The sequence below is a fragment of the Mastigoproctus giganteus genome, chromosome 3 (genome assembly GCF_048544385.1).
Source record: "Mastigoproctus giganteus isolate SK-2022 chromosome 3, ASM4854438v1, whole genome shotgun sequence".
Lineage (NCBI taxonomy): Eukaryota > Metazoa > Arthropoda > Arachnida > Uropygi > Thelyphonidae > Mastigoproctus > Mastigoproctus giganteus.
This window is the reverse complement of record NC_143577.1, coordinates 239,869,450-239,882,699: the sequence shown is the minus strand read 5'-3', so window position 1 is coordinate 239,882,699 and position 13,250 is coordinate 239,869,450. Positions and strand designations below refer to the sequence as shown.

The 13,250-nt window shown below is 37.1% G+C and overlaps 1 protein-coding gene and 3 non-coding genes across 6 annotated transcripts in view; 3 read left to right on the top strand and 1 right to left on the bottom strand.

Annotated features, from left to right (window-relative positions):
• Positions 1-12,652, bottom strand: part of shf (WNT inhibitory factor 1) — an 81,343-nt gene extending 68,691 nt beyond the window's left edge. For 2 of the 3 annotated variants that reach the window (XM_090369733.1, XM_090369735.1), the window contains exon 1: positions 12,178-12,652. In XM_090369733.1, coding sequence (XP_090225859.1) covers positions 12,178-12,307 — 130 coding nt within the window. In that variant the 5' untranslated portion in view covers positions 12,308-12,652. The remainder of the gene's footprint in view (positions 1-12,177) is intronic. The other variant, XM_090369734.1, reaches the window with a different exon arrangement.
• On the top strand, positions 2,565-2,637 carry TRNAV-AAC (transfer RNA valine (anticodon AAC)). Its single transcript has one exon. It is a non-coding gene; the product is annotated as a tRNA-Val (tRNA).
• On the top strand, positions 5,922-5,994 carry TRNAV-CAC (transfer RNA valine (anticodon CAC)). Its single transcript has one exon. It is a non-coding gene; the product is annotated as a tRNA-Val (tRNA).
• On the top strand, positions 10,417-10,489 carry TRNAV-CAC (transfer RNA valine (anticodon CAC)). Its single transcript has one exon. It is a non-coding gene; the product is annotated as a tRNA-Val (tRNA).
• Positions 12,653-13,250: the final 598 nt, after the last annotated feature.

Here is a 13,250-nt window from a genome sequence, read left to right as displayed (position 1 = left end):
CAGTGCGGCAAACACCTCAATCTGAAGTCCGGGTTAACTAGGAGGCCATTTTTTTATCGTAATGTTGAAAGGATAAGTCTGCTTCGGGTTGTGTTTTTACACTCAAGGGTGTGCTGTACGTTGTTGTGGTAGACACCGAAATGTTTTGATAAGCGTGACACTAATGGAGTGAAAGGAAAAAATTACACAAAACCGAGAAGAGATTTGTCTTCTTCATGGAAAGATTTCGAAATCTTCATTCGTAATCTTATAACCTCTCTCACCTCATCCCTTTACTAATGATACAGAAGACGACTGATATTTCATATGCGACTTATTTATTCAAAGAGAGGTTGCCATCCCGATAGGATAACTCAAGGTCCCAAAACAAGAATCATTCAGAAAGGATCGGGAAGGTGGAAGAAGCATTCCCTTCAAAACAGGATCAACTTTGGTTAAAAAAAAAAAAAAAAATCGTCTTTCTCTAGAAGACAAGGCCAAGCAAGAAAAGAGAAGAAGAAAAGAAGTAGCCCATTTTAGTAAACAAAGTTGTAAACACCGGACGAATATTCACTTTCGTTTGTTTGCCTCCCAAAATCTGGGAAGCATGCCTTTAGTCGTAGGCGGTAACAACTTTCAGAGAAAGTTGTTACCGCCAACAAATTCCAACAAATTTTAAATTTTAAATTTACTTCCAACAAATTTTAAATTTTAATTGCGCAAGCAGAACATTAATAAGAATTAGCAGCCTCGCGCTGGTGCAGTAGTTATAACTGATATTCTTCTAAATCGTGTTATAAACGCTTGAGTTCGAATCTCGGTTTAACTAACGGACGAACTTTCATAATTTATTTTCGCATCATGTTTACAATGTACATGTTTTTTTTTTTTTTTTTTCTTCTTCTTCTTCAGGAACTCCTGAAGAAGAAGAAGAAGAAAAGAAACTAAAAGAAGAAGAAGAAGAAACTAAAAGAAGAAGAAGAAACTAATGACCTTAGTTTCCTCAGCGCAATTATAAAACAAAAACTTAAAACAACGTAGTATGTGAAAAGGGGGGCAGCCAAATTCAAGTTAGCTTAAAATACAAAGAGTGGAGGGGGGTAATTATAATACTGTAATTATTTAAGGGCATTATATGGAAATTTTAAAAGTTTCGAAATCGAGAAGATACGTAACCCATATGTTCAATTTCAATTTTAGCTTTATTGAATTATATTTGGAAGGCCTAAGCGATCTACTTGTTTTTGGTTTTTTTGTTCCTAATTTTTTTTTCCTAATTCCTAATTCGCTATTTTGAATGTTATCAAATGTGCATTAGTGCCCTCACAGATAATAATTAGCACAGAGATTTATATTTTTTTGGTTTCCACACAAACTGGAAGAGGCTTGGGTTCGAATCCCGTCTCCAAGGGAAGAACTTTTATTTATTTTACATAGTACATGAGCAAAATAGAGGCATACTTGATCAATGTTTCCGTAGTGTAGTGGTTATCACGTAAGGTCCCCGGTTCGATCCCGGGCGGAAACAGGGATAAATTTGTCTATCAAGTTAGAATTTTTATTCATTTTGAAACTAAAATCCGATTTATTAATAGCCATTTCATGAAGATTTCCCCCCCCCCTTCTTTTAACATTTAAAGCAACCATCAGAATCCGCTATTCTGAATTGTTATCAACTGTGAACCACAGACATATTTACATCGACGTCACTTTATTATGATATACACTGCTGGTCAATTTATTGGGTACACTCCTTTCATCCAAGGAATCGATCGCTCAGTCAGAAACACGTCAAGCGTTCGTACCACACTGACCCCTATCACGGATGGGATATAACAGAAGACAACAACGGATACTACTCTTGTAAGCTAAAATTAAGCGTCTAGTACAGGGATGTACCTGTACCAATAGACGCTTAAGATAGATATATGTATGCGGTGGACAGAGTTTAACCGATACTGGACATTTTAAAAAGGTTGCCTGGTCCAGGCTAATCCAGGAAAATGCAGTTTCAGTTATTCTATGCTGATGGTATTATCAAGTCATGGTGACAGCAATATGAATATGAACCCATCGTGCCAGGTGTCAACACTGCAAACTGATTTTTTCGAGGAACGCGTTAGTTGCACTGATGGCGGTGGATCAACACCTGAATGAACATTGCTATCAACCAGGTGCATCCTATTATGGTAAGTTTATTCATCTGGTAAAGGTTATTTCCAGTAGGATAATTAGAGTCATGTAGCAAGGCACGGATCGTTCCAACGTAGTTCCAGGAGCATAAATGTGGCTTTTCCACATTTCGTTGGCCTGTTCAATAACTGAATCTCAATCGGATTGAGTATCTGTGGGATGGATGCTCCGATTGCGGAAGGAATCCGCGCTCCTGCCGCATTAGATGCCATATGCTGATCTATACGCTATCATATGATCAACATGAAGGATTTAAAAATGCCAATACACCAAAAAAAAAAAATATTTTCAGGGGTTCTCTGATTCGTTGTACATAAGCAAAATAATGTGCTAAAAACCTATTCCAAGTTTAGGTAGAATCCTCGAATGATATGCAAAAAAACAAAAGCGACGTTTCTGTGGTGTAGTGGTTATCACATGTGCCTAACACGCACAAGGTCCCCGGTTCGATCCCAGGCGGAAACATGTTTTCGTAAATGATATCTTTTGCAATTGCACAGACCTCCCTCTTGAATGCTGTGGTAATTTTAAATTAACGAGAATATTCTTAATAGTTGAAACTGCGAAAGTTGAAATAACAATTTAACATACCCCAAAAATTGATGCTTTTATTCCAGAACAAACAAACCGATCATAGATAGGTGCAGACAAAATACACGGATTCCTCTTAGCCTTAGTTGCTTTGGCGTAAAAACAAATAAGAACAACAACAATTTAACAGAGTGTTAAAGAGACCAGATCTGTAATCCAAACCCTCCAATCAGCACAAAAACAAAGAGTTTTCAGTTCTTTAGCTGAATTATACAAGGTGTGGCAATAACGTTCCCGAACTGGTGTAATAAAAAGAACACAAAGCGAAGGAGCTCAAAAATATTGTTTTATTTTTATTTAAAGTAATCACCACTTGATTGAATGCACTTATTACACCGTTCTAAAAGTTTCTGAAAATAGTCAGCGAAGGCTTTAAAATAGATGATGTTCAGTTTGGCGGTTACGTTTTTCTTTATATCCTCAAAGACCTGAAATCTCTTTCATTTGAGGGCAGATTTCACCTTGGGAAAAAGGAGGAAGTCCGCTAATGCTAGATCGGAAGAGTAAAGTGGATGGTTGATATGTACAATGCCATCTTTCATCAGAAATGGCTTCACAACAAGTACAGAATGGGCGAGGGCATTGTCGTACAACAAGAACCAGCTACGTTTCTTTCGAAATTGGGGCCTCACCCGCGAAATGCACTTCAATAGTCTTCCAAGAAGCTGTATGTAGAGCAGATCATTGACTCTCTCCCATTCAGGTAAAAATTCCTTGTGAATCACAACCTGTTTGTCGAAAAACATGATCAGCATCGTCTTGATCCTAGATTTCTGTAAACGAAACTTTTTGGGCCTTGGTAATGATTTTGAGTCCAGTGCGTGCTCTGACGCTTCATCTCTAGGTCATACTGAAACACCCAACACACATCTCCAGGGACAACACAGTCCAGGAAATTAGGATTGTCTTGACAAGTATGGACGAAGTCTTCGCACGACGACACTCTTCATTGCTTTTGCTCATCCATGAGGCATTGCGGCACAAATTTTGCACAGACGTTCCTTTTCCCTAAATCTTCTGCAGAAATTGAAGAATCGTCTTCTTATTCATATCCAACTCATTAGCCATCTTCTGAAGGTCAAAAGACAATCTCTTGCCACAATTTCCCAAACTTTTGCAATTCTCTCCTCATTTCAAGTGGTTGATGGGCGTGCGCTTCTTGGATCATCGTGAACATCCTCACGTCCGTCTTTGAATCGTTATACCATTCAAACAACTGGTACGACTTAACATTTCATCACCATAAACAGATTTTTAATCTTTCATACGTTTTTATTGCTGACTTTCCCAGTTTAAAACAAAATTTGATATTCGTTCGTTGCTCCATTGTAGAATCATGACACGTAACGTTAACACTACATAAGAAACAGGTTGTTACTTGCAATCTATCATCCTACTGGACAATCTCTGTACCAACACCTGTTAGAGAAAGTTTGAATTACCCCATACTACTTCCGTTTAGTTTCAAACTCATCGAACATGACTGCAATAGCCTTTCAAAGAATGTCAGAAAAATAGTCTATTTTATGTACACTGACTGGCAACTTTATTAGGTACATCTACCTACGAAATATGGAAGCCGTGCTACAGGGATTCTGGTTCATGTTGTCTATAGTCCGCATGTTTCATGAATTGCTCATCACCAATTAGTCAAAATATCAGCCCCTTTCTTCCATTTTACTAAGTAGAATATTTCATGTGTAAAACGTCTGTATTGTGAAAATGTGTCTGAAAGTTAACTGTTTGAAAAACGCAGTTTCCGTGGTGTAATGGTTATTACACGCGCAAGGTCCTCGGTTCGATCCCAAGTGGAAACAAAGATGAATTCTTCAATCACAAACGGAAACTAGGATAAAGAATTCACTTTTAAACTAAGTACTGTAGCTTGAAACTTCGCCTAATACCATTTTAACCTCATGCAAGGTTTAAATAATAGTGAAAACTCATTAATGTAGCAGATAAATAAAATTCAGGACGGCTGCAAATAACTTTACAAGAGAGAGAGAGGCTACAAGGATATTACCGTATTTTTGGTGTCACGTGAATTCGAACACGTGGCACCTATAAACTCTCTACTTGCAATGGCCACTATCAGTAAAAATGGAAGTGATTGCAATGCATTACTGAAGCTTAAAATACATTTCAACTGAATATTAAAACTCTTAGCCTTTTATATCATGCTGTAGTTACCTGTTTCTCATATTTATATTTATATAACCTTTATCTTACAGCAGGTGCAGACAAATGGCCGATTATGATCGACTGGTCGATCGTGATGCATAGAAAAAAAAAAAAAAAAAACATATATACATATACACACACACATAAAAAAAAACAACAAAAAAGATTCCATCGAAAATTAACATAAAAAGTTTTGTAGTTATTACAAAATGTTAAATATTGTACGTTTTACGTTGCCTGCCCTATTACACTCCTCTCGATGCTAGGCTTCCATTCTGAAACAGCAAGGACATGGGAGGGATATTCCTCCATCCTCGAAAGGGAAAGCAATGATAATTTTAAAAATGTTCTCCATTAATGGTGCATTATTTACGATTTTTAAACAAGGGCATAGGGGGTTATATATCTCATATTTCCGTAAGGTTCTTTGGGTAATAATCCGAAAAGGGAAGTAATAATAATTTCAAAAATATTTCATATTATATAATCTTCTTCTTCTTTGTCTTCGCCTTTTTCCACGTTATATGGGGTCGGCATTCAATTTATATTATATAATATAAACCCGAAAAGTGAATAATTCTTTAATGTGTTCATATAAATACAGATCAAATGAAAATAAAATTACTATTATAAATATATATTTATTTATTATTATTTTTTTATTTATTTTAATTTATATATTTATTTATTTTATCACATGTAACTAACACGCAAAAGGGCCCCGGTTCGATACCGGGTGGAACAATAAGATTTTTTACTCTATTCCTCTCTCACCCCTAACTTGTTTTTCCAATGATATCGTGCAAAATTGATCATACCTCAATCTCTACCACCCTCCGGCACACACACACACCAATCTATCTCGAACCAGATCTGCAATTCAAAACAGAATCATATATCATTAACGAACTGCAAATCCCATCCGATTTTATAGTAAGATTCCACGTAATAAAAATAATAAGAAATACTTTAACTAAGTTTCCGTGGTGTAGCGGTTATCACGTGCGCTTCACACGCGCAAGGTCCCCGGTTCGATCCCGGGCGGAAACAGTTTTTTTTTTTTTTTCTTTCGTGTGTGTATGTCACATATCTTTTTCATAAAATGCATCACATATCTTTTTCATAAAATGCGGCAAGAGATAATGATTAGAATATGACACGAGAGTTTGAAAGACACCAGTGCCATCTGGAGGCACAGTCACCATGTAAGGCAAAACGTGGTCCAAACCAATGCCAAGGCATGTATGTATACAGCAACGGTGGGCAAATGCGGCTCTCAGAGCCGCATGCGGCTTTTCGTTGAGTTAAGTGCGGCTCCCATTGAAAATTTAAATCCGGTTTTTTTTTATTATTTCAGAACTTTTTTCACTGAATCTTGTTAAATTAACTAAGTAACTAATATTTTGTTATACGGATTTTACGTTGTGTTTATTTATTTTTTTTTATGTCTAGATATTTTGCTATTTTTATTTTGATTATAAATAAATTCGCGCGCATTTACACTGCTGGTGCCATCAGCGGACTTGTGCAACACTACACAGGGAGTGGGTAGAAAATGTGACCAAACCTTCCATAAGAGTTTCAATTTCAGACTTTGGAATTAAATTTATTTAACTTTTTTGATAACATGACCTCAGAAAATATCAAAAAACGAAAATACGAACAAGATAATAGAATCTTTCAAGAAGAATGGGTAGAAAATTTTGCTTTTATTGACAATAATGGAAAATCGTTGTGTCTTATTTGTAAAATTACAATTGCAAACTACAAAGTAAGCAATTTACGTCGACATTACGAAGTAAGTCATCCCCACTTTTCAACTCAATATCCACTCAATTCAAAATTGCAAACAGAGAAACTTAAGTCCTTGCAATCTGGTCTTCATAAGCAACAAGGACTCTCGTCTTCTTTTAGTCGCGAAGATGACAGAGCAAACGAAGCTAGTTTTTTGATAGCTTGGAACATTGCTCGTGCCAAACGTCCATATGGAGAAGGGGAATTTATTAAAAGAAACTTGGAAGAAGTGGTTCAAGTTTTGGATCCAGATAATACAAAACTGCATAAATTAATCGCACAGGTTCCTATGCCACGCCGTACAACTGAGCGTCGTATTAGTGCAATTATGACCTTAATTGCACCAATGGCGTCATGACTTAAATATTGAAATAGGAGAAGAGAGAGAGAGAGAGAATAGAACTTCTTGAGAGGGTATAGGTATTTGGGAAGCCTAATGGTGGAAGAAGTAAAGGGCAACAGAAAAATAAAGACTAGTAACAGGTAAAATACTTTTGATAAGCAAAGAAGAATACGATGTGGGCGATGATGAATTGGTGTAAGGGAAAGATGGGTACAGCGTCTGGTGTGCAATGTATTTTATCGAGCAGAGACAGACACAGACCGGAAGTTATTAGAAGACTGGAAAGTTTGAGATGTGGATGTGGAGTGGGAATGGAAAATATAAGATGGATTGATAAAATGGGAAATGAAGAAGTTTAGAGGCGCGTGAATGAGAAAAGAAGTGGAAATAATTCTAATGCAGAAGGTTCTTCTTCAAAGTTTTAGGTGCATAGCAATTTACGCCATTTTCGCCGTATAAAATACAGTATATGTAAAATAAAGCTGTACTTTTCACATTGGTAGCTTTTATATTTTTCTTGGGGAGATTTATTCCCCCTCAAGCTCTCTAACCAAAGGGTAGCTCTATGTGTGCACTAGATCACAGTGCTAAAGTAGGTTTTCGTGAAAATGATCTCTAGAAACAAGGTATTTCAAATTCCCTTATGCATTTATATTTTTAATCAAACTGATACCTTTCCCTCTTGTTTATAGTGTATAATACGACGTGCTATCTTCGACGCCCTCGAAGATAGCACAGTTTGTACAATCACAATCCTCCCCACACCAGGTGGAAAAAGATCTGAGTTCGAATCCCATCATTGACGTGAAGAATTTTTGTGGGCCTTTTTTACAACGTGATTGAGTTTGTCGGTCTCAGGCGAGGGTAGCATATTTTCTCTCTTGGAAACTCGGGCTTTTCGTCCAGTGAAATCGACCACAGAACACACGCAATTTATAATATACCCGCAATATGGCGTAAGTCGTTAATGTGCTTAAAGTCCTACAACAAACTAAACACCCCCTACCCCTCCTTGCTCTCATAGGTAGCAGAGTTGATAGAAATGTCGTACAAGCTCGAACCCGCAACCTTGGAGGTTGCGGGTTCGAGCCTGTTCGCTGACACGAAAATAGCACAACTCATCGTTAAATCTATCGCCAGAAAATGCTGATTGCCAGGAGCGGATTAAGGTCGGTTGAGGCCCCGGGCGCAGAAGAAAATATTGGGCCCCTTAAAAAAAGAGAGAGAGACAGGGAAAATAAAAATACATGTTAACCATTTTTTAAAATAAATAAAAAATATTATCTACTATTAATGTTTTATTTCCAATAAAATATGAATATAATATAATTAATAATAGCATAATAATAATCACAAAGTTTTGAACTAATATTTTCAACTAATTTGTTGGGGTTTTGCGTGGGCTCTTCAAAAGTCGGGGCCCAGGGCGCGCGCCCGGTGCGCCCGCCGTTAAATCCGCCTCTGCTGATTGCCCATATTTCACATTACGATATATAGTCATAATGAATATAAAAACTCCTCTCTAAAACAAAAAGAAATTTATTTTTTATTGAAATATTTCTTATAAGAACATGTAAGAAACTTAATTGTATGAATAACGTTAAGTTAATAGAGAGATGATTTCTTCAGTAATACTATCATACAAGGGGCTGACAAAATAATGGAAACATCTGTGATAAGAGTTACAGGTACGCAGTAATACGTTGTTAGGCCACCCTTTGATTTTAAACAGCTTGTATTCTACTGAATAAGATTTAAATAAGTCTTGAACTATCTTAAGAGGAACTGGACCAATCTTCATGGAGAAATGTTTCAAGCTGCTTGAGTGATGAAGATGGAGGAAATCTACTTCTCACTCTACTCTCCAAATATGCCCACAGCGGCACAATAACGTTTATCTGGTGATTGTGCAGGCCATGGGAGATGCTTAGCTTCAGTTTCCAACTCAAACCAGGATTGGACACATCTGGCTGTGTGTATTGGAGCATTATCATCCTGAAACATGGCGTCGTTTTTGTGAAGACTGCAGCAGCTGAGTGGTCAGGCGCAAGGGTGCATAAGTTCACGTGCTTTGAGTGGCCGGGATTCAAGCCCGGTCACTCAAAGCGTCGTATTCAGCCATGACTGCTGAATACGATGCTGTTTCTTGTATTCTTTCTACCTTGTGAATTCCTCTGGCCGTGTGGTTGTCCCAGAGTAAAAACAGAAAATGTATTTATTTTAAACAATGGTTCCACCACAGGATGAATCTGATCCTTCAGAATATCAAGGTAATCAGTGGCAGTAATTTGCCTATTCAGAGTGATGATAGGACCTAAAGAATACCAAGATAATTGCTGTCCAAACAACCCTTGATCCTCCACCTCCACGTTTAATGGTTAGCAGAAGACAGTCAGGATGAGGCGCTTTCTTTGGCATTCGCCAAACTTAAACTCTACCTGATGTTGGAAAATCATCAAATGTCCAGTTTTTGCGCTCTTTACACCAAGGCATTCTCTTTCTAGCATGACAATCAGTAACGAGTGGCTTGGCAATAGCAGCTCTGCCATAAATTTCAGCTTTATGAAATTTTTCTGAACTAGAAAAAAATTACTGAGACTCATATTAAGTTCTGTTGCAGTTTTTGAGGGCGTAGTTTTGTTTTTGAGCAATAGTCCTTTTCAGTGTCCGGTGGTCTCTTTCAGTCAGCTTCGATTTTCTGCCATAATTCATCCTATCAAATTTTGTTTTTCCGTAATTGGTGAATGCAGGCATCACTTTCGATATAGTTGCTCTGGATACATTAAACAAATCAGCAGTTTCAGTCACTGATGCTCTAGCTAAACGTGCAACAACATTGGAATTCACACAGGTCGGTCATTTTTTTCATGTACCTTTTTATGTCACCTCTAAATAAGAGTCAACTTTTATCGTCTTTCCCTCGCAGTACCACCTACAAGAAACAAAAATAAAATAATCACTGCGTGTTCATAAATACGTCATACAGCCATTACAAAAACTACTACTTCATATTAGGTGTTTCCATTATTTTGTACACCCATATCTTTGACCAACAATTCAACTAGAAAAAAAAAAAAAATCCAATTTTTCTGTAGTGCTCCATCTATTTGTAGCAATTTAAATCACTGAAAACACGTTTCCCTGGTGTAGCAGTTACACAGGCGCAAGGACCCCGATTCGAAATCGTGTGCTGTACTGACACGCCATCGTCCAATGAGCCCTTCAATAACTACCGCTCTCTCTACACAATTTTGCTTCTTTTTTTTTAATTAATTTATTTAATGGACTGGCTTTTATAAATTGTATTTTGTAATTCGCTGAGTGTGATAATACAAGTTTCCGTGGTGTAGTGGTTATCACGTGCGCCTCACACGCGCAAGGTCCCCGGTTCGATCCCGGGCGGAAACAGGTAGTTATTTTTTTACCCTTCAAACTGATCGATCTCTCTCTCTCTAAGTTATAAATTTTTAATATTTCTATTTATAAACAAACATATTTATATATTTATCTTAATGACTGTTTATCATATTCTACGTTACACATAACAAGATTTCATACTTTTTCTACCATTTCCGGTTGAGGAAAATTATAATAAACGTATCTTTAAAATAATACAGAAATAATAAATTGTTTTACAAAAATCGGATTTCGCCATATTAAGGGCGCTATTTAGAATTTACCAAAATAATGCTTTAATTGTGAATAAGAACTTCTACAGATGAGTAATAATAATTACAATTATAATTCGTCTTACCTATAAAATAGAGTGGCGTATGTTCCCACGCCATCTGCACAATTGTGGATGGCCCAAATAGCCTGAAAAACTTAAAGAATTTCTTACAAATCCACCATTTTGAGTATCACAACGCCACCTGACATCTAGAAACTACTAAAACAGTTTATTAATCTAAATATAAATTTATAAATTAAAAAAATATTGAATTTATAAATTTATTGCTAATTAATAACAACAATAATAATAATAATAATTACTCGCCCTTGAGTTTTCGTAGTTATGTCGCCAGTATCAGTTATATTGAATATTATTACATTATAATATACAATAATTTCTGGGTACAGCACTTTCTAGGAGACTAGCCAAAAGATTACTTTAAACCGGACCCCTTCCCTCCAGCTTATTGTGAAAGAAATGAAAAATTTTTAAAATATTTTATTAAATTAAACATATTTTGAGGATTATAAACATAATAAGTGTAGTATTAACATAATAAAAATAATAAATATCATTAATGAAATTTATTGATGCCGTGTTGAATATACACCCACATACAAAACGAACAGCGTTGAATAACGGGGGGAAAAAACAAAAAAAAAAAAAAAACAAGTGACGAAAGCATGCGAATGGAATGATAATTGGTTAGATACTAAGTTGTAAAGAACTGCCCTTCTATCGTAAACTTACAAAAACATGAAATAAACGAACTTTACTTGCAACACGAATGATTTCTATTTTTATCATCTCTTTCCCAAAACCAAATATAAGGAGGAAGGAGGCATATGGGTTTATTCCTTTTTTTTTGGGACCTATAAAAAAGCAATATAAACAGAAAAGAAAGGGGCACTATTATATATTAAATGACGCAAGTACTGTAAACATGACACTTGATAGTATTGATCATGCGACCACAAGAAAATAGCTTTAATACTCCCGCTTTTAAAACGGCAGCCTACTATATTGAGAAAGCAACGATGGCAGATTATGAACATAAGTTGCTGGTTAATTTTTTAAATCAGTAATGGCAAATTTCTAACTCAGTAAAATTACTATTTTTTAAGCTTCCAGTTTAACAACATTTAAGTACCATCAGATCGTATATACACCCATTTCTTATTGATTAAAAAAAAGGTTTCAATAACTGGTAATATCACCTATTAAAGAGACAAAACTTTTGATTAATAATTAAATATGTTTTCCTATTGAAACAGAGACTTTGGAATAGAAGTTGGTTTCACATGTCCTACTAAGGACACTGCACCCTTCGCCCCTCTCCATATCAGGAGTCCCCATGATTAAAGAAGACCACATAAAGTGATTTCTAAAATTACTTGGATAAATACAAACATCTTCCACTCACCACTGAATTCCTTCACCTGTTTCTCATCGATCCACAGTGACATATCTCCGCCATCGCTGCGTTCCTTGTGTTCGCGGGCTGTAGTAAGCACCCCGACCAGCGCCAAGTAGGCGCCAACCCAGAACCACATCTCTCCCCACTTTCTACATTAAATCCAGAAAAGCAAGGTACAAAGAAACTGGCAGAACTACTCGTCTGCTCCCTCCATCCTCAACCCTCCTTCATAGCGTTACGTCAAACACACTTTCGATCCTCTCGCCACCACGTGCGAGTACCATAAAGTGTTGCAACTGGCCAGTCGAGGTCGTACGACAACAGAGGAGTGCCTGCTTACACGGTGTGGTCGGCTTCCGTCGCTTGCGCTGTGGTGTAGCAGACGATGCTTTCTTTAGCCGAGCGAAATAGGTGCGTTCTTTTCTTCTTTCTTTATTTCCTTCTTTCTCTTTTCTTTTCAGGGAGCTTGTTGAAAAGGCACGAGCCGAACAGCGTCACCTTTTCCAAGGAGAATGACGTAAGGTAGCCCAAATAGCGACGACTTCGTAACAAACTTTGCAGGAGATTATCTTGCCCGGAAAAAGAAAAACAGGGAAAAAAAGAAACGAGCCAGCCCGATGGAGAGGTGCAACATCGCGAACAGGCAACTGGAAGTACGTGATGTGTATCGCTTCTCCCATACCCAATGACGAAGGTCACGTGACTGTTGAAACGCCAAGGGCAGGGGATTTAATGTGGTGCTAAGTATTGGCTCACCAGAAACACGACGTAAAACAGAACAAGAGGGGAAAGAAACCCTGGGGAGGGAGAAGGAAAATAGATGGGGAAAGGGGAATACCAAAAGGGAGGGTGGGTTCGCAAAACTACTGATAGTAAGTAGAATGCCCTGACTTCTAGCATTTCCACACCTTTTCGTTAGTCTGTTGATTGCGCTATCGGAAATTTGAAAGCGCAAGTACTGATTTAGAGGCCAAACTTTTTTGCGTCCCTCACGAGAAGGGGAGATCTTATCCTCCACGAAATCGTTATTCTAAAACCATTTAAAAGAGAAATGTATGCTTACTAAGTTTTCTTTTAAT